Source organism: Macrobrachium nipponense, chromosome 15, assembly GCF_015104395.2.
Source record: "Macrobrachium nipponense isolate FS-2020 chromosome 15, ASM1510439v2, whole genome shotgun sequence".
Classification (NCBI taxonomy): domain Eukaryota; kingdom Metazoa; phylum Arthropoda; class Malacostraca; order Decapoda; family Palaemonidae; genus Macrobrachium; species Macrobrachium nipponense.
Genome location: NC_087208.1, coordinates 24,663,427 through 24,685,456, shown reverse-complemented (window position 1 = coordinate 24,685,456; position 22,030 = coordinate 24,663,427). Strand labels below are relative to the sequence as shown.

Sequence of the window (22,030 nt, the reverse complement as noted above, 5' to 3'; positions counted from 1 at the left end):
GTTGCTTGCCCCAGACTTCCGCTGTCCCAGCAGCTCGCCCCTGGACCGGCCGCCAGTAGCCAGGTTCCCGCTGGCTGCCGATGATTCTACGAGGCGATGGCTGGGCCTGCCGTACCTGTCGCTGATGTGGTTCCCGCTACTGGCTTGGCTGTCCCTTCTGTGTTTACCGCTGCCGCTGTTCCTGCCGCTCCTGAGCTGGTTGCTGTTCCTGTCGCTCCTGGTTCCTGTGCCTGTCCATGCTGGTCCTGCCCATGGTGTGTCTTCCCCAGTCCCAGGTCCTTCCGGACAGGTGCAGTCGGGCCGTGTTGCTTCGGCAATAGGCCCGACTCCGGCCTGGATGGAGGACCTGACGACTGTCCTGCGTGAGCTGACGAAGAAGAGGAAGGTGTCATCTTCGTCTTCGTCTGCTGCTGCCTCTTCCCCTTCGACTTCTAAGGCCCATAAGCCGAAGAAGAAGAAGGCTGCCTCCCCCCCCTAAGAAGTTTTTTCGGGAACTTCTAAGGGCCCGTCCCACCTCGGTGGGACGGGGGGTCCTACTGCTGGTCCTCCTGCTCCTTCGGGACCGGGGCCCGTCTCCCCTTCCGTAAGGAAGAGATAGACGGGGACCAGAGGAGTATCGGTTAGCACTGGTACTTCCTCGCCTGGTGCTAGCGGCGATGCCGCTACGCCAGGTTCCGACTCGGTCTCTCGTTCGCGGGAGATCCCGAGTGTACGCTTTCCCTCGGGAGACCGTGCAGCCAAAGTTTCGGCGCCAGAGTTCGCTCGGCGCCAAGACAGCGGCACCGAGCAGAAGGCTGGCGAGAACCGCTCAGGTGACTCTCGCCAGGCCAGCGGCCGCTCTCTGCAGCGACCTCAGTCTGGTAACCTGGGTTTTCCCCCTAAGAAGACTCCTTCGGGAACTTCGAAGGGCTCGTCTCACTCCGGTGTGACGGGGGGGTTCTTCTGCTGGTCCTCTGTTCCTTCGGAACGGGGCCCGTCTCCTCTTCTGAGAAGAAGAAGAAGACGGGGACCAAGGGTGTGCTGGCTACCGCTGGTACACCCTCGCCTGGTCTTGACAGCTCTGCTGCTAAGCCAGGTACCGGCTCGGTTTCTCGTCCGCGAGAAGTTCCGAGTGTACGGTCTCCTTCGGGTGACCGTGCAGCCAAAGTTAAGACGCCTGAGTTCGCTCAGCGTCATGACCGAGGCACAGAGCAGAAGACTGTCGAGAGCCGCTCAGGTGACTCTCGCCAGGCCAGCGGCCGCTCTCGTAGCGACCAGCCGGTACCTCGGGTGGACGTGACGGTCTCTGACCGACCACGGGTTGAGGCTGGGAAGAGGTCCCCCAGGTCCCCAGGTCCCCTCGACCGAACGGTACCAGCCTCGGCTGGTACCAGCGGTTTGACGTGCCGCAAGGACGCCTCACCGGTCAACACCGCGAAAGTGAGCTCTGCAGGTCACCTGACCGCCGCTCCCACAGGGACCGCGCGGATACGGCAACCAGCAGCAGCTCGTCTGACGCACGGGACCGGGGTCGACGTGCTCAGTCGAGCCGCTCACCACAGGTGAGCGGCACGGCCAGGCCTGCAGATCGATCCCCACCGCGGGTTGGTGATCGGCTGCAGCCCCCCACGTACGCTGGTCCTGCCAGCGAGCGGGGGGGAGCGTCAGGTCTGTCTCTCCACTACCTTCAACTTCCTCGGGCTACGCCGGGAAGAGCGAGGTAGCTAGGAGTGATCGTGAGAGGTGCGCCGCTCACGATCCCGTCACGACGCCGCACGTGCCACGTATGGTCTTAGGACCAACCAGGACGTACGCGCAAGTGATTGGAGGCGACCGTCAGGGGGGGAGTAGCGTCAGTTCTGTCTCTCCGATACCTTCAACTTCCTCGGCATACGCCAGGAAGAGCGAGGTATATAGGAGTGATCGTGAGAGATGCGCCGCTCACGATCCCGTCACGACGCTGCACGTGCCAGGTATGGTCTTAGGACCAGCCAGGACGTACGCGCAAGTGATTGGAGCAACAACCGTCAGGGATCTGCTGGTCGTTCTTCTGAAGGAGCAGGGTCTTGGGAGCTGCTCTTGTTGGAGGGACTGGACGGTCCTACTCCTCAAGACGCTGTAACTTCCGAGATTCAGAGTAACTTTGCCCAGGTTATTGCACTGATTCGTCAGCACAACGACCTGGGGGAAGGATCGCCGCTCCCACCAGCAGAGCCCATGTCTCTGCTCGAGTCGATTTGGGGCCCGAGAGGGAACCCAAACCGACGGTGGGTTTGCCGCGATCGGAGCTTGCCGATTCTGTCTTGAACCAGAGTCTCTCGTCTCCGGACAAGAAGGCTCTCTCAGTTCTGGCCGGTCGATCAAGCTACTTCCACCTCCTCTACTGCGACAGCGGCGTTTCTACGTGTCTTCGGACACCGTATTTAAATACTCCTTCGGTCCTCCTGAGAGGTTTCGACCTCAACGAGGACTGGAGTGATCGGAGGACGGTATCGGCTCTCTCCTGTCAGGTGTCGATCAGCCCCACCCAGACGACGTTCACAGTGGCGGCAGACCCTTACCTACAGTGAGAGTTCGTAACCCTCCTCGGGAAAACGTTTTCTCCTGACGATACGTTTTCCCAGACTCTGAGAGGCCATCGCCGCAAGGCGATGGCTGCTGCTAATCTTCTCCAACTGCTAGTTCCACTGGGAAGGCGAGCGAGTATCCAATTCCTCCCCCATTCCCTCTCTCCTTACGGCTACGAGGGAAAGGGGAGGGATCCTACAGAGATTTCTCTGTAGGATCCCACATTGGGGACTGCGCTACCGGGGGGACCTTCGGGTCCTACCTGACGTAAGCCCCCCCGGTCGTTGAGGAGGGATCCTGCCCCATTCTCGATTTCTACGGGAACGAGAGGGACCACCAGCCGATGTCGTTTGACGAATTCGGTGGGGGTTTCGCAGACTGCTTAGAATTCTACGGAATTTCTAGCGCATTCAGAGTGTTCGAGTTTCTTACGATCTCCAAACACTTAGGCGAGACCACGGTCCAAAGTGAGCGAGACGAGAATCCCCGATATGTTACACGATAATCGGGAACCTCGCCTATGCTCGAATTCCTGGAATTTCTAGCATTAGGAAGAAGACTGCTGCTGAAAGAAGACTATCTCACAGTAGGCGACCAACCTGGAATAGAGAAGAACGGACGGGAATATCCAGTTTGGCTTGAACTATCGTCTTAGTATTCTGTTCACCATTGAAGCTTTCCTTCGAGGAAGACTTCTTCACTCTCTTTGATAGAGATCGAAGGTGGTCGATCTCCAATCCTTATTTTGTTTTCTTGAAGGAAAGAATTTAGGATGGAGATCGTTGTTCAGAATCCTACAAATATACTACGTATATTAACCTCGTGACATGATTCTGCTAAGCAGTTGAATGGTCCGAGGGGTAGGCGCATATCCTGGTTATTCTACGGATTGCGACTTAGACGAGAAGTATTCTAATTGAACTGCAACTCGGGGTTGCCTGCAACCTCCCAGGAGTTTCCAGTTTCAATTTTATATACGTATGGTGTTGTCACAACAACACCATTTAAGCTTTTATATTTACCGAAATTCGTTTCGCATAAATATAATTGCTCGAGCATATCTTTTTATGCTCGGTGGTTCTAGCCGAACGCATTCCTTCGTGGAAAGGATTACTTGGCAACTCAGGATGACGAGTCAGCGACAGCTACTGCGTATTGAATTGCCCGAGGCATTTCAGTACCAGCTGCCGCTTCAAGGTGGACGGTTGGTTATGTCTTTCTCACCTGCTTTGATTGAATACCAACCGTATCTCTGCCCAACAATCACGGACTTAAGTCGCTGATTAACGGGGATTCTCGCATACATGAATGACCATCTACTGCTGTGACGCTAGTATTCATCGTCTTCGGTATTGCGAGAATTTTAAACAGAGATATCTATTCGACTCTCATCTTTCTGTTTACCGCACGGTAACAGAATTCTGTAATAGTCTCTTGCTGCATCGTATCTCGATAATGCGAATGATTTTTGCGGAATCTGAGTTTGTCCTCAAAATATCTTGTATTCGGAGGTGTGCAATTGTTCATTGTTCACCCCGGATTAGCAGATGTATTGAAAGACATCGCCTACTCCCACACCTGCCAGCTCTACTTCCAAACGTTCAGCCCATGAGAAGCAGTTCTTCAGGCGGCTCTCCCCTGTGTTTCATTACTGAAGAACGCCCGCTTTCACTGCACACCGGACAGCAATGAAATGGCGGTTAGCGTTTTCAGTCATTTGTAAGCACAGGTTTAGAATCTTGAGATTCCTTCTCTCGATTCAGCTGGAAGACGTAGGTTGCATTCATTGCCTACCTTCGTCTTCAACGTCACATAGTGTTGTTTCTCCTTAAGCTGAGATTCAACGTCTATGAGATTTTCTTGCCATCAGGGACCTCGGTCTTTTGAAGGCAATTGACTTTCGCCATTTGAGCTTATGCATTAAGAGAATCATCGCCGCGCCGTCCGGCATCGGTGACTAAAAAATATATTATTTGTTTGGTCTCTCGGCATAACTCTTTAAAGGGCGAAGGTCACGTAACTTTCCCGGATGCTTGGACAACTTGCCTCTACTGATTCCGAAGACCAGTCAGTCGGCAGCTGTCAGAGCGCCCGAGTCAGTTACGAACTATGCTGTGGACTTAGTTCGGTTGTTCCAGAGCAATCATTACTTCGTCTTAATAGCTTGTCAGTATGAGTACTGTACATAACCAAAGTCGAGAAGAGGGATAGGTCATACGACTATTCCCTTCTTTTCGTCTTAGGTAACTGCATGACTTCTCTTGAGAAGTCAAGCACAAAGGGATGGGGATTTGTGACGCTCGATTTTGTACCGATCTTCGTAGCGAAGACTCAGAACCCTTCGGTAACTGACGATTGGTTCGAGTCCTTCACAATACCCTCCCTAATGGACTTCACCGCCTCCGATACGAAGGCTATGCTGCTTTGTCCTGTGAAGGCGCGACAGAGCTGTCTGAAGAAAAATTAGACACCCAGGATGAGTGTGGACGCCTCTTCATCATTCTCTCGCGTTCCGCAAGAACTTCTCCGTGGCGCAGGTAGTGAAGGCAGGGGCCTGGTCCAACCGGACCGCATGCACCTCCTTCTACCTTCGGGATATTGCCCACAGTTCCTTGGATCTTTTTCCTTGGGAACCGTGGTGGTTGCTCAACACGTTGTGTAGTTAACCCAGACCCTCGCAGGCTGAACAGCATCAAGTCCTGGTGTGACCGTAAGAATGGATGAGGAATGAGAGTGTGACTGGCTCCTATTCCCATTTTTTTCTCCCCTCTACCTCTGGTAAGGGACACGGTCGTCACCCTGCTGGGTAAGGACGAGATGCAGGTGAGCTACTCAATAGAGCACCATCCTATCCCTTTCAGTAGGGATAGGAGTAAATATCCACCACTTCCTCCAACAAGGGGGAGGAAGTGGATGCCAACTTGAGACAACCCATCATTTTATGATTGTCTCTTGCAAACAGGAACAAGTTCTTGCTTGCTGGTACGAAGAGATACGCTTGCCTCTCTCTTAGTACTTGGCCCAGAGGTCTGACCATTGATCCTGCGGTGCACACCCCGATCAATCGGACAGAGGTTTGGATCCCTCCCTTGCTCTTACGACCAGGGAGGCACTCCAGGGTTGGACGAACACCAGTCTGTTCACCAAAAAGACTCAGATTCCTCCCACCAAGAAGTGAGTCTTCCTATTGTTAAAGGACCGAGGGTTTGTATTACGTATCGGAACAAATGACAATTTGTCGAAAATTGCATTTTTCCTAACTATACAAACCTGAGGTCCTTTAACAATAGGAAGGTAACTAGCGGCAGCTGGGACAGTCGTAAGCTTCGAACAAGGGGAGAACGGTAGTTAACTGCTTGTCCGATCGTGCGCGCGCCCGCGCGCCCGAGAGGTGAAGAATCACTTTTGCTTTAGGCCCATGCAAAAAGTTGCAGAGTGAGGGGTGGCATGAAGTGGGACTATATGTAAAGGACCTCAGGTTTGTATAGTTAGGAAAAATGCAATTTTCGACAAATTGTCATATTTAATTCAAATTATCATCAAGCTGGCTACTTGCAATCATCAGGAATCTTAAAAATAATTCTCAGATGTTACGCCAACCTTTTACGCCAAAACTTTTGCATTTATGATTTACTTACCGGGCTTAGGCTCTAAGTTACATCTGCCCTAGAGTAAGCCAGGAAGCCTGAACATGGGAATCCTGGATGGCTGGGACAAATACTTTGACACTCACAGGACATCTTAGGCTGAATATATGATACAGTACAGCTTTAGGTAAAAAACTGGCTTCGATAGGAGGAGAGCAAAGCAACTATCTGCTTTCCAAGGTGGTTGAAGAAAGACTATTGTGTTACTAGGTTCAAGCGTGGTCTCTTGACTCACTTCCACCTCAACTACGTATCGGATGCCAGATGCCACAGAGTCCTTGCATTTACAATTTTTTTATACTTTCAACTGGTTTCCAGCTGGTGCCAGAAGATTTATCCTAATGTTAATTAAAAATTTGTCATATTTGAGACATAGACCTTATTTACGTTTTGATTCTTTTTTAATCTGTTAATAGGTGCTGACATGGAAGAGGTTCGGCAGTTATATGCAACTGGTCGCTTGCTGCCACGTCCAGATCACTGCCCACAGGAGCTTTATAAAGTAAGTTATTATCAGAAATGCATGGTAAAGTAAACAATGAAGCTTCTTATCCCCTAAAAAATTTAACTACTATAATTTCCTTCTCAGGCTTAAGTGCAACTTACCTTTGGCTAAAAAAATATTGACAAGTAAAAACTTGCCTCTTTCTTATGCTCCTTGCTGACAATTGTTTGTAATTTATTTGATAAGATTTACTCTCTGCAAAGTGTATCCTTCAGCCTCAAAACATACACAGTTAGTACTTTCCAATTCTTAACAAATAAACCACTATGCACTTCCAATTTCCTATCAAATAAACCAATATGTATTATTGTAAGAATATGACAGTGTACTATTAATTAGAAATTCTTATTGATGTTGACAGTATTAATGATTACCTATGAATTGCATACTACTTAAAACTTCTTTACCAGTCTCCAAAATTATCAACATTAAGTTTATAACAAACAGCTTTTTCAGTCAAATCCATCACTAAGATTATGTTAAGACATTTATAGTACTGTACTACTACTATATACATATGTATATGCAAATGAATTTAAGGCATTTTAACCATACCTAATTGGAATATTTAAATGAGACAACTCGGATAGAATATGAAATTTAATACAATATTCCAGCATCAACACGAAGAGATTGGGTGTGCTTGCATAGATATTTTAGATCATGAATGAATATGTGAAAATAGACCATTCAGTGTGAAGAAATCCAACTCCCAAATAAGAATCATCTTATTAGCCATAATTCAGTAATCCCACCCAATTCAATAATCCAAGGGTATGGGAGAGACTTGCTACAAGTGCCTGGATATCCTAAAGGCTGACAATATCAGACACCAGGAATTGAAGTAAGCATCAGAAAGGATTATTTCTCCAGGATTAGGTCAATGATGGAAACCCTGTGAAGGTAGTGAATGTATGGTCTGTCCCAGTAGTAAGGTAAAGTGGAAGAATAGACTAAACAAATGAAGACTAAGAAAGCATTGGCAGAAGAACAAGAAAACCAATGACCTTGAATAATGCACTACATCCAGGAGCGTGGTAAGGCTCTACTTACCAAGAAGGAAAGGTGGGGAATCCAAAGTGTGGAAGACATTCTCAACAGTGAGGAAAGAACACTTGGGTAGTAATACTTGAAACTGGGAATATGAATGTTTGACAACATCCGAAAAAGAAAAACTCACCTTTATTGATGAAGAGCCTGAGAAGAATAAGGGAAGGATCACAAGTCATAGGAAAGAGAAATGGAAAAACAAACAAATGAATTGCCAGAACCAGAGGCACTCAGAATGTAAATGTAGGTGGCAGATGGCAATGGCTGACTGGAAAAGTTCAAGAAGGAAACTGAAAGCATGTTAATGAAAGCTCAAGACCAAGCGATACATACATTACGAACAAAGATAAATGGCCAATTATCAGCGTAAAGTATGTGTTGCATGTGTGAACAGAATAGAAAGACCATCAGCTATATAGTAAGCTTTAGCTCAAAACTATTACAAGAGAAAGCATTACAAAGTCACCACAAGGCCTTTGAAAATCTGCAGAGATAATAATATACCATATACAGACAAGTGGTACAGAAAACTATTGGAAAAAAATAATAAGAGTAAACTGAGGTGCTCAACATCTTTTAAGAACTGAGTATGTGGTACAGGCAAGAAGATCAGACCTAATCTTGGTAAATAATGAAACCTAGACAGTAGTATCTGGTAGACAGCCTTACAATGGGACCCAATAGTACTAAGGCAGAGAAATATTAGAAAAGTACCAAGATTTAAAGGTGGAAATAAGGAGACTATGGTAGGCTGAAGAGGCAATAGTACAGTACTTATCATCCTGGGAGAACTAGAAGTAATTCCAAAGGATCCCAAGAGAAACCTGGAGTGTATTCGATGTACAAACCCCAAACCAGGATTGCTCTTGAAAAGTGTGTTACTAGCTACAGTGAGTTCTGGAGTCTCCCAAGACAATAGGGTAGTGAGGGTTAGATTCTCAAGAGGTAGGTTGTGTCCAAGATCCAGACTGAGGTACCAACTAGCAAGCATGTGAGATAAGAAAAGCAACAAGATGAAATAGAGAGCAGCCTACTAATATAGCTGAACTTGTGATATGAAGTGGACGTGATGAGGTGTTAAGCTTTTGGCTTTACTCTCAAGGAATATAGAAGGAAAAACTTCTCAGATTAAGTTAAGTTAGTTCTGCATGCAAAGGCTGGTAAATCCTAATCAAAGTTAGAGCTGTTAAGACAAAATATATCGTGTCTTTATCATTCTAAGCAGGTTGTCGTGCTTCTTTGTAGACATAGTGAAAATAGAAGTATAATTGATCATGTTTAAGTATATTTGTAAATATTTAGAATTAAAATATTTACAAATATACATGAACAAGACAATCATACTTCTAGCCTTGCTCTGTCTACGGCTAAGAAGCTTGATGAATTGCAGCAAAGTAAAGGTCACATTACTACTTGCCTAAAAATCTCCTCCAACTCTGTGTGAAGCTTACCAGGTCTTTAAATGCAGAACTAATTCTAAATCTGAGAAGTTTGTCCTTCAATATTTGTAAAGATGGACAAAGTTCTTTTGCAAATAAAAAGACGAGGAAACGTATTTTGGGCACCACTGAATACCATGATTTTTCTTCCCCACTCTGGAAGATTGACTGACTGTGTGTTCTGTACTTTGCCTTCCCCACTGTGAAGGATTGACTAGTCATGTGTTTCATGTTCTGTCTTCCCCACAGTGAAAAGTTTACTTGTAGTTTCTTCCTCATAACGGATATTAGTTGTGTTTTGTGTATAATTGGGACTGTGAACCATAGCTTTACTGTCTCACACAGCTTTACCTTCATACAGAGCTTCTTTATTCATTGACATAACCACAGTTTATTAAGACACCTTTGATTTCTCTATTATTATTAATAGGGGTTAGTTTTTCCAGACCTCTGAGTCTCAAGTAGACTCTTCTCGGGCTGGTTTGATTTCTCTAAATATACATACTATATGAAATTACAAGATGGATTTTTTTTCTTCTAGCAATAAGATAATTTATGGTATAAGTGATGGGAATGAATTTTTGTTAAAGGTAATGTTACGGTGTTGGTCTCCAGACCCTCAAGCCAGACGTCAGCCACAGGCCATCATGAGAGATGTCAACCAAATTCTTTATCAAGGTTAGTTATTTCTTATGAATATTGTTTCCTTATATTGGATTTGAGACTTCTTAATACCTATTTGTTATCTTTGATTTAAACTGGATCCAGTTCACTTGTAATTATGATCTTAATGTAAAGAAATATTAATTGAAGGATCATGGTCTTAGTTGAAAGAATTGTTGTTAAAGGATCACTGGTATTGAATAGAACCAGTGTGGTCCTTCTCAGTCTTTATGCACTCCATCACATTCAATTACAGCCTTCATGATTGTAATGAGAGGGAACAAGTGCAGTAGGCAGTGCAGTGACTTAGAGGCATGTTGTATGACTACCATCAATAGTCTCAGGAATACTGCCAATAATCTCCTCTTGAACATTAGGTGTGGTTTTCTCTTTGTTGGACAAATTAGGCTTGAATATGTACACCATCAGCAGTTAGGAATCTTGCTTGGAGGTAGTCCCCCAACATTTTTGCCTCCATAAGATACCTTCAGAAATTTCAGAGATTTTTGTGTGATCAACTCACATGAAAGGTTCTAGCTATGCTTGTTTTCCATCTTTATGTCTGTCTTTTCTTGTTTCACAAAAATAAAGATATTAGGTGTTATGAACAGTATGAACAACTGCCTGACAAATAAAACACAATAATAATTGTAAAACAGGTTAAGATTTTTATGGTTAAGTCAGCTAATGCTTAGAGCTTGAGGCACTGTGCCCCAACCCTGTGATCTGAGTGATAGAACACAAAACTGGCAGAAGCAGAAGGTAAACCCACTGAGTGTCCCCTGTGTAACAACCCATTCCTCTTTGGAAATACTGTATTTGGATAAACCTCCAGGCTGCAGTTAAGATCACACTGCTTGTGTGCCAGCTGTTGCCACTTGTTGTGACCTGTTACTAGTGCACCACCTGTGTCAGTTAATCCAGCTGTTCTTTCTATGCCCATTGTACTTGCAGTTCTTAGTGCTATGAAATCTGTTTCTGAACACCTGCTGTGCTAGTTGCTCCCAGTGTAATTGTTGCTTCTGCTTTGCTTGCTGTGCCTGCTATGTATAGTTGTTACTCCTGTTTGGGCTGTTTTTGCATACTTGATGTGCCTCTTGCTCATGCTGCACATTCTGTGTCCACATCTGCTTCACTTACTGTGCCACTTAGTGTTTTTCTGTCCTCTCTGTCAGCTGTTTCAACTTAGTCTGCTATTATTGTTACCACTGTAACTTATGTTCCTGTCACACCTGCTCTGTCTACTGGATCTGCTGTAACAGCCACTCCTGTGATGTATGCTGTATCTGTTGTAATGACTGCTCCTGCTATTGTCTGCTGCATCTGTTGTGATAGCTACTCTTGCTGCACTTTATGTGGGTTCTGTTCCTGTTACACCTGTTGTGTCTGCCATGCCAGTGGTTGTTGCTCAGGCTGTGCCCTTGTGACTACTGCGTCTCTCAAACCAGCTGTCCTGGCTGTTCCTGCTCTGCCTGCTGTGCTAGGTGCTCTTGCTTTTCCTACTGAATTAGCAGCTCATGTTAACACCACTTGTGCTTGCCATACATCCAGTTGCTGCTGTTTCTGTTGCACCTATTTGCTGTTTCAGCTGTTGGATGTCTGACTATGGTTTTGTAGGCCTTGCCTCCTGCTTCTGTTGGTTCATATACTTTGGTAGCTATCACTGATTCAGTTGCTTAACTATTGCAAACTGCTGTTGCTGCTGTTGAGTCTTCCTTTGCCACATCTTTTAGTAAATAGTCTCATGAATTTTCTGTTGCAGTCTCATTAGACCTAAAGATATACTGCTGCTTGGCTTCAGTTATTGAAGGTTGCTTTCCCCTGTTGGTCCAGTAATCCATTCAGTTCATTCCCTTCCAAAGTGTAGCAGAAAGCATCATTCTTCATTGTCATAAGACTGGATATGAAACATTTTTAACCAACAACTGGGGAAACACTTAAAGAGCGAGACATGTCAGTCGACTCGGCTGGTAGGTATTTTGAGTTTCCACTTGTCAAGGCTATTTCTGATATCCTGGTAGATGTCAAATACCACAATTAGGGTAAAGGGTAAAACCACCCTGTGGCTGCTCTAAATGTATTTTTCCTGACCAGCCACAAGCTGAGGTGCTCCAAGAATTCTTGGTGATCTTTTGCAGCAGTGGGTCCTCAGCTCTATCAGATCCTTACAGGTAAAAGAGGCAAAATTAATGGAGACAGTTGCAAATCCAGGAGGAAGGTCTGTCACTAAGTAGGGCATCAGTCTTCTTATAGACCAACTGTGTAAAGAGGGCTTGTTTGACAGTTATCCTACATAAACATGAGTTCTAGACCTGCTCAACAAGTTTGTGTTCCCTGAGATGCTACTTCAGGAGCTTGCGGAGAAGCTGTCATAATGAACTTCGTACCTTATCCACCTGGCAATTTTACCCTCCAAGTAGGAAAAGCAACTAGTATTCTGTATTTTTGTTGAAGAACCCCAAGTTTGTTCCTACACGATATACAAACCCTCGGTCCTTTACATAAGGAATTACTTACGGCGTAGCTGGAATTACGGCCATTAAATCTTGAACAAGGTGGTTAGGCAGTAACTACCGTGAGGCAGGCTAGCCTGCCCGGATGTAAACACTTTACTTTGCTTCCGGCTGTCTTCCAATGAAGACTTGTGTTTGTGAGCTCTGGCTGACTAGTCAGTCTTTTTTCCCGGTGGATCTTTTTGGTTTATTTTTGTTTTTAAATAAATATGTATATATGGTGTTTGATATTAATATTAAACAAAGGTTTGTCCTTGTTTTTTAATTAATATACAAACCCACTTGTTGTGATAGCCTTTATAGCCGCCTCTGTACTTGTGTTAGGAGTCGGCGGCAAAGGTATGCCAACATATTATTTACAGTCTTCGCCCTTTAACTGATGACGAGATATGTATTTAATGTGAGGATGAGACATGTATTTAACATGAGTGATATTGATCCTGTAACAAAACATTTATTCATCCGAAAATTACACTTATGATTGGGAATTACCGAGGGGAACTTCAAAGGTTTGTCCTTGTTTTGTTTTTATGGTAATTCTCTTCTTCTTCATCCTTTCACTTACTATCGGACCATGGAGACACTGGCCACCGCTGGTACCTCCTCTCCCGGCTTCAGAGGTTCCACCTCCGGACTGGGAACTGTCTCGACCGCTCGCTTGCGAGCGTTACTGAGTGTACGGGCACCTACGGGTGACCGTGCAACCAAGGTCCAGACTGCTGAGTATGCTCACCGTGTCAGGACCCAGGCACAGAGCGGGAGGATGGTAAGAGTCGCTCAGGTGACTCAGGGTTAACGTGACATTCCCGCGGGCCTGTGCACGCAGAGATCGGTGGAGGCGGCCCATCCAGCCCTCTTTTAATTATTCTTTTTTTCAGAGAGGTTTCGGCCTCAACGAGGACTTGGAAGAGTCGGAGGACGGTATCGGCTGTCTCCTGTCAGGTGCTTGCTCAGCCCCACCCAGAAGACGGCCACGTGACCGACCAGTCTCGGTGGTGGCAGACGCTTCGCCTTCCAGACAAGAGATTCGTAACCCTCCTTGAGGAAGCATTCTCTCCACTGCTGCTCCCGCAGGTCCCTCCAGACAGGTGCAGTTGGGTTGTGTGGCTGCTGCAACTGCCCCAACTCCGTCCTGGATGGAGGACCTGTCAGTTGTCCTGAGGAAACTGGCGAAGAGGAAGTCCAGGAAGAAGAGGAAGGTGTCGTCGTCTTCTTCTGCCGCCTCTTCCCCTTCGACTTCCAAGGCCCCCCAGCCGAGGAAGAAGAAGGTGGCCTCGCCCCTCCCTAAGAAGTCTCACAGAGACTTCTAAGGGTCTGTCTCGCTCCGGTGAGACAGGTGGGTCTTCCGCTGGTCCTCCCATTCCTCCGGGAACAGGGTCCATCTCTCCTTCCCCAGGGAAGAAGACAGGGACTGTAGGCATACCCGCTACGCTGGTACCTCTGCTCCTGGCCCCAGAGGTTCTACCTCCGGACCGGGAACCGTCTCAGCCGTCACCGGGTGTATGGTCACCTACGGGTGACTGTGCAGCCAAGGTCCAGACTGGTGAGCACGCTCACCGTGTCAGGACCCAGGCACGGAGTGGAAGGATGGTAAGAGTCGCTCAGGTGACTCTCGCCAGACCGGCGATCACTCACGCAGCAATCGCCCGGTACCCAGGGTAGACATGCTGTTCCCACCAGACCGTTCACATAGCGAGGCTGGGAAGAGGTGTCCCCTGGTCATCGGGTCCAGCTTTGCCTGGATCTGGTCCAACCTCACCTGGACCAGCCTCACCTGGATCTGGTCCAACCTCACCTGGACCAGCCTCACCTGGATCTGGTCCAACCTCGCCTGGTCCAACCTCGCCTGGGCCTGGTCACTGGGTCCAGCCTCAGCTGGACCTGTTACCGTGGCACGTCGAGAGGACTGCTCGCTCTCACCACGTTAGTGGACACTACCAGTCACCCGACCATCGCTCCCACCGGGACCGGACGGCTCGCACGACTGGTAGCAGCTCCCCTGACACACGAGACCGACGCTATCATCTTCGGTCCAGCACTTCTCTGTAAGGAGACTGCTGGTCCAGACCTGCAGCTCGATCGCCACCGTGGGTTGGTGATCGCCTGCAGTCCTCCCAGCCTACCGGTTCTGCTGGTAGGCAGGGTAGGAGCACTCGTAGCAGCTCCCCTGACGCACGAGACCGACGCTCCGTCCCTTGTCCAGCGCTTCTTCGCAAGGAGATCGCTGGTCCAGACCTGCAGCTCGATCACCACCGTGGGTTGGTGATCGCCTGCAGTTCTCCCAGCCTACCAGTTCTGCTGGTAGGCAGGGTAGGAGCTCTCATAGCAGCTCCCTTGACGCACGAGACCAACGCTCTTCCCTTTGTCCAGCGCTTCTCTGCAAGGAGACTGACGCTCCATCCTTTGTCCAGCTCGATCACTACCGTTTTTTGGTGATCGCCTGCAGTTCTCCCAGCGTACTGGTTCTACTAACAGGCAGGGTAGGAGCGTCAGGTCTCCCTCACCTGTCCCTTCAACCTCCTCACGCTCAGCCCCACCCAGACAACGGTCAAGGTGGCGGCAGACATTTTGCCTATAGTACGAGTTTCGTAACCCTCCTCGGGAAAACATTTTCTCCAGACGGTAACGTTTTCCTAGACTCGGAGGGGCCATCACCACAGGTTGATGGATGCCCGTAACTCGTTTCTCAGACTGCTAGTTCCACTGGCAAGGCGAGTGAAAGCGTCCAATCTTCCTCCCCCATTCCCTCTCCTCCTATGACCTCCCCCATTCCCTCTCCTATGACCTCCCCCATTCCATAGGATTCTGCGTCAGGGACTGCATTCCTGGAGGGACCTTCGGTTCCTATTGGACGTAAGTCCTCGTCGTGGAGGAAGGATCTTGTCCAATCCTTGATTTCTAAGGGAATCGGGAGGACCACCAACCGATGATCGTCTGATGAAATTCGGGGGGGTTTCGCCGAGTGCTTAAAATTCTTCGGAGTTTCTAGCACTCTCCGAGTGTTTGGGTCTTCTACGATCTGCAAACACTTGGGTGAAACCACGGTCCAAAGGGGGCGAGACGAGAATCCCGGATATTGTTACTATGATGATTGGGAATCTCACCGATGCTCGAATTCCTGGGTTTTCTGGCGTTCGAAGGAATTACTGCTACTGAAGGAAGATATCTCGGAAGGGGCTCAGCCTGGATGGACCAGACGGTCCGTCGCCTCAGTAGGCGGTCAACCCTGGGATAGAGAAGAACGGGTGGGAACATCCAGTTCGGCTTGAACTATCGTCTTCGGTATCCTGTGAACACCATAGAAGTCTTCCTTCGGGAAAACTTCACCTTCGCTCTCTTCATTAGAGAATGAAGGAGGTCGGCTTCCAGTCCTTATTCTTGTTCCTCGAATGGAAGAGAATTTAGGCTGGAGGTCTATGTACAGGAACTTACTAATATACTACGTATATTTCCCTTGCAACATGCTTCTGTTATCAGTTGAATTGTCCGAGGTGTAGGCACATACTGTAGTTAACTCTACGGGTTGTGACTGAGATGAATAGTATCTTCTTAATTGAACTACAACTCGGGACTGCCCTGCAAACCTCCCAAGAGTTACCAGTTTCAATTTTGAGATACATGTGGTATTGTTACAACAACACCACAGCGTTTGCATTTACCGAAATCCGTCTTGGTTAAAATGCAAATGCTGGAGCGTATTTTCATGCGCTCGATGGTTCTAGCGGAACGCATTCCTTCTTGGAATGGATTACCTAGCAACTCAGGATGACAAGTGAGCGAGAGCCAGCGGTGTACGGGCTGCCTGCCAGCCCTGCCTGCCACAGCCCAGTACCAGCTGGCTCTCTGAGATAGTTCGGTCGGCTATTGTCTCTCGTCCTCTGCAATGATTGACTACCGAATCGAATCTTTGCCCAGCAATCACAGACTTAGGTCTCTGGTTGGCTGGAATTCTCGCATACGTGTATGTCCATCTCTACTGCATCGACTTTTGCTGTTGCGAGTATTTTCAGACAGAGATATCTCATTAGACTCATTATCGTCTTTCTGTTTACCTCACGGTAACAGAAGTCTATAGCCTAGTCTTCCGCTGCATTGCACCTGATGTGGAATGATTTCTTCAGACATCTGAGTTTGTCTTCTAAATACATCTCATAATTCGTAGGTGTGCAATTATTCTTTGTTCACCCCGAATTGTAGATGATAACGGAAGACCTCACTTGTTCCCCGCCCTGCCAGCTATACTTCCAAGTATAGAAATGTCCTCCCTGATCCAGCCCATGAGAAGCGGTTCTTCAGGCAGTACAATCCCTGTGTTTTCATTACTGAAAAGGGCTCCGCTTTCATTGCAACTCCGACTTCTCACCGAACCGCAATGAAGTAGCGGTTTAGCATTTTCAGTCCTCTAAAAAACAACAGGAATTAAAGCCGTCTTCACTGGTTGGTGTCATCGACGGGACTTTTTCTACGTTCAGAATCTTGAGAGTTAACTTCTTTTGATTCAGCTGTGAAGACGTAGGTCTGCATTCACCTAAATCACCTTAGTCTTCACTGGCACATAGTATTGTTTCTCCTTTGTTGAGATTCAACTACTATGAGAACTTCTGTCTTGCCATCAGGGACCTCGGTCTCTAGAAGGCAATTGACTTTCGTCTGATTGGCACATGCCTAGAGAGAATCATCATCTCGTCTCTCAACATTGGTGGCAACAAGATATGCCGATTTGTATGGTTTCTTGGCATAACCCTTCAAAAGGCAAGTGTCACGTGACTACGTCTCGGATGCATGACTGCTCGCCTCACACACACCAAGCACAGTCAGTCAGCAGCTGTTGAAGAGTCCGAGACCGTCACGAGCTATGCTGTGGACTTTGTATCGGTTGATCCAGATCATTTACTACTTTGTCCTGTTGGCGTGTTCCTGTACCCATAAGGATCGACACCCACCATGGAGTGTCGGTGTCTTTATCTGCTGCAGAGATTACGAGACCGTGAGAGACTTCACTGCAGTTGGATAGACCAGTGGATGGGTACTCGTCATCACTCCAAAGAATATGTCAAACAGGAAGATGGATAAGGTCATTGCGACCGTATCTATCTTTCCCTTCGGGCCTGCCCACTGGTCCTTGGAACCTTATTTCCTTGGACCAGTGGTGGATGCTTGCAGGATGTGTTTGCTTACCTAGCTCCCTCAAGAGGACAAGTTGCATCTCGTCTATGATGTGCAGTTGTAGAGGTAAGAAGGATGTGAGAGTGACTGGCTCCCTCCCCCTTCCACACCTCGTCCTTCTGCTCCTCTTCCTTCGGGTTGAGGATAGGACTCGAACTCGCACTGGCTGGTAGGACGATTGATGCAGTAAGCTTATACATAAGTATCCTTTTTATGTTTCTTATCAGAATCATAGAAGCAATCCCACTCCTTCCTCTAGGAAGGAGACTGACAGCAATGCAAACCCTTCCCAGAACTTTGCATTAATGTCTCCGACGCCAAAATTCTTCACAGCCCTTTTTCGGATGAGTTACGATTCCTCACTCATTTCGAAAAGGCCCAGAAGTCTGACTCTTGATCATGCAGCTCCTATACTCCAATCAAGTTGTCAGAGGCAGGGCACTCCTCCTCACTTACGACCAGGAGGAGTAGCCTAGGTGTGTAGAACTCCAATAAGTTCTTGAGGCTCACTCAGATTCCTCCCACCAATCAGTGAGTCTTCCTTATGTAAAGGACCGAGGGTTTGTATATCATGTAGGAACAAATCACAATTTTTGGAAGTAAATTGTATTTTTCCTAACTATACAAACCTGAGGTCCTTTACATATATGCCCACCTCATGCCACCCCTCAATCTGAACCTGGGCCAAAAGGCAAAGTGGAGTGTTTACATCTGGGCAGGCTAGCCTGCCACACGGTAGTTACTGCCTAACCACATTGTTCAAGATTTAACGGCCGTAATTCCAGCTACGCCATAAGTAATTCCTTATGTAAAGGACCTTAGGTTTGTATAGTTAGGAAAAAAGGGATTTTGACGTAAGGAAAAATCTATTTCTGGGCGATTGGCTCGTGTCGCCAGCGAAATATCCTTTAATCTATTATTTCTAGGGTAAATGTACTAACACATACCAGAGAATAAATAAAATAAAGAAAAAGGTCAGTATAACTGACTCGCTCACCCTCCAGGAGGGTGTCGGTATGAACACTAGGCGAGTGAGACCACTACCACGAGCCAAATGCCAATAGAAATCTCCACAACAAAAACCCTCCATGAGGAGAGCCGACCCACAGAGTGAGCAGCTCGTACTACTACTACTCCATCCCATGCTGCCGACTGCTGCGCCTCTGGTGGCCATCCTGAAGTTAGCAGACAATCTTGGGCGAAGGGATGGGTAGGGTGGGATTTCGCTGGCGACACGAGCCAATCGCCAGAAATAGATTTTTCCTTACGTCAAAATCCCTTTTCCTGGGCTCAGCTCGTGTCGCTGCGCGAAATCGTACCAGAGAAATAGCACAAGATTGTAAACAAAAGTATAAAATAAATCAGAATAGGTCTCAAATAAAAAATAAAGTAAATATAAAAAGAATATAATTGCTAAAAAGATACAAATACACAGTGATACAAAATAAAAATATGCTTAAATTACCCTTAATTCTAACATGTTTCTTAACATAATGTAATTTACATATGTACAGAGGTAAATTGGCTTACATGTAACAAAATGGTATCTGTGTAAAGGCATGTATCAAAATATAATAGCAATTAAAACAATCAAATGAACAAATTAATCAACAATGATAATATATAAGGAATGTATATGACTTAATATACAAAACCCGTAACCATTATAAATGAGATGTATCCCCTAGCATAAAAATAAGGGGTAACATCCATGAGATCAATATCCATAATCATCTGTGAGTGTCCCTAGCAAAAAAATAAAGGGTGGGCACCCACTACATCATCATAAAAGCAAGCTAAGGCACAAGGTGAATGTAATGAACACGGTAGGAATAGACGAACTGTTTGGGTGAAGCAGGTAGAAAGGAGGACTGAATCTTCTACTACAAATTAACTAGAGTCAGGGGAAACTATGTTTCCCGCTGCTACTGCTGAAAATTTCAGAGCTTCCAAGGACTTAAGGTAATGACGTTTGAACACTGTCGGCGATTTCCATCCGGTATACTTTTTCAACTCATCGAAGTTCATGTGTTGGAAATAATTAATTGAGGTGGCTACTGCTCTGACATCATGTGCTTTTGGGAAAGAGTCAGGATTGGCTTGTTTAATAAAGTACAGGATTTGTTGCCTGATGCCTTTTTAATGGATAAAGTTCCACCTTTTTCCCTCTTAAAGAGGGCCCCGATGAGGATGAGGAGGTCCTGGATAGAAAGGCTCGATAAGGTTGAAACTGGACAAAGGGATACATCTTGTGGAAGAGGTAGTACTTTCCAAGGTTCCCACCTCATCAAAGGATCTTCATTCTTTGCCAAAAAGCTACGTTCCGGAGAAAGTAGGACTTCCCCTGTGGGAAGGAATTGAATATGATCCGGATCTCTGGATAAAGCCGACAGTTCTGAAATTCTTGCTCCTGAAGCCAGGCTTAATAAAAATAGGGTTTTCTTAGGAGCATCATAAACGAGCATGTGTCATTATCGGTTTCGGAAGCCAGTTTTTAGAACATCGTTTAAGAACCATGAAACTGACGTAGGCCTCACAGAAGGCCTAAGTCTAGCACATGCCTTAGGAATAGACGAGAAGTAGGTATCCGTCAAGTCTATGTTAAATCCAAATTGAAATATCTTTTTCAAGGCTGACTTGTTTGTCGTAATCGTGCTAGCTGCTAAACCTTTTTCAAATAAGGATCTGAAGAAGGATATAGCTGAATTAACTGTCATGATTCTGATATCTGACTCTCTCAGGTAAGGTTGCTAACTTTTTGACAGCAGCATCATACTGCCTCAAAGTTGAATCCCTTTTATCGGATTCCAAGAAGAGAATATTCTGAGGGTCAATATTCGCATCTCTTTTTGCCGCAAACTTCATGAAATCCATAAAGTTAGGGTTTTGAGAATCCCTGAGGAAGCGAACACAGTCTTCGTTTGTACTGACTGGGAGAGCTTGGGACTGGGGATCCGAAGAGGACGAAGGCCCAGTTCCAGAATTAGGGGATACCAATTGCTCTTCGGCCAGTCTGGGCTACTAGAGCCACTTGACCCTTGAATGTCCTGAGTTTGTTCAATACTTTCATAAGGAGATTCACTGGAGGGAAGACGTAAATCTTCTCCCAGTTGTCCAGTCCAGAGCCAGGGCGTCCGTGGCGTAAGCCAGAGGGTCCAGGTTGGGGGCTACATAACACGGTAGTTTGTGGTTCGCTTGGGATGCGAAGAGATCCACCCTGTAGCCCTGGGACTCTTTGAAGGATCCATTGGAACGAACTGTTGTCTAGTGACCATTCCGACTCTAGGGGTACTGATCGGGATAGGGCGTCTGCTATGACGTTTCTCACTCCAGCTATGTGAGTGGAGGAAAGATGCCAACTGAACTTGTCTGCCAGGGAGAAGATGGCTACCATGACGTGATTTAGATGACGTGACTTGGAGCCTCCTCTGCTTATACAATGTACTACCACTGCGCTGTCCAGGACTAGCTTTATGTGGGAGTACTTTGGTGGGTGTAACCTTTTTAGAGTCAAGAACACTGCCATTGCCTCCAGTACTTTATATGGAACTGACGGAACTGGAGTGACCAAATCCCATTGACCTTTTTGACCTGGAATACCCTCCCCAGCCGCTTAAGGACGCGTCTGTGTGGATGGTGATCCCTGGTGGAGGGAACTGAAGGGGTACTGACACTGATAGATTCTTGACTTTTGCCCACGGCCGAAGCCGATTCTTTAGAATCAGAGGCACTGAGGATAGCTTGTCCCTGGACCTGACATTTGCTCGCGAGCGCAGATCCTGGTTAGGTCTTTCAGTTTGGCTTTCATTAAGACGTTCGTTACTGATGCAAACTGGAGAGAGCCGAGGATCCTTTCCTGAGCTCTCCTTGATGCTAGTTTGTGACTTAGAAATTGCTTGACTGAACTTCGCTATTTCTTTCCTTTTGTAGATGGAATCGACAGAGTGTGGGGAGGATAGATTCCATTGAATGCCTAGCCACTGAAAGTTTGACTCTGGAGTGAGTCTTGACTTGGACTTGTTTATCTTGAATCCTAGATATTCTAGGAACTGGATCACTTTCAGTGTAGCCTTGTTGCATTCCTCGACTGATGGGGGGCCCAGATCAACAATCGTCGAGATACGCCACTACCATAATCCCTTGCGATCTGAGTTGTTGCACTACACTTCCGCTAGCTTCGTGAACACCCTGGGTGCCACGTTGAGTCCGAATGGAACTACCTTGAAGGAGAATGTCTGGTCTCCTATCTTGAATCCCAGATACGGACGGAAGTGTCTTGCAATAGGGATATGATAGTAGGCGTCTGTAAGATCGATAGAGGTGGTGACGGCCCCACGGGGAAGTAAGGTCCGCACCTGTGAGATCGTGAGCATCTTGAACTTGTCGCAGCGGATGGCTAAGTTTAAGCGGGACAAGTCTAAGATTACCCTTCTTTTTGTGAGCCTTTCTTTGGCACGCTGAACAAGCGACCTTGAAATTTTAATCTCTTGACTCTCGCTA

At 46.8% G+C, this 22,030-nt stretch overlaps 1 protein-coding gene across 3 annotated transcripts in view; it reads left to right on the top strand.

Moving 5' to 3' along the window:
• Window positions 1–22,030, top strand: part of LOC135227039 (tyrosine-protein kinase hopscotch-like) — a 185,140-nt gene that overhangs the window by 128,524 nt on the left and 34,586 nt on the right. For all 3 annotated transcript variants that reach the window (XM_064266829.1, XM_064266830.1, XM_064266828.1), the window contains 2 exons: window positions 6,611–6,696; window positions 9,779–9,866. In XM_064266829.1, coding sequence (XP_064122899.1) covers window positions 6,611–6,696; window positions 9,779–9,866 — 174 coding nt within the window. The remainder of the gene's footprint in view (window positions 1–6,610; window positions 6,697–9,778; window positions 9,867–22,030) is intronic.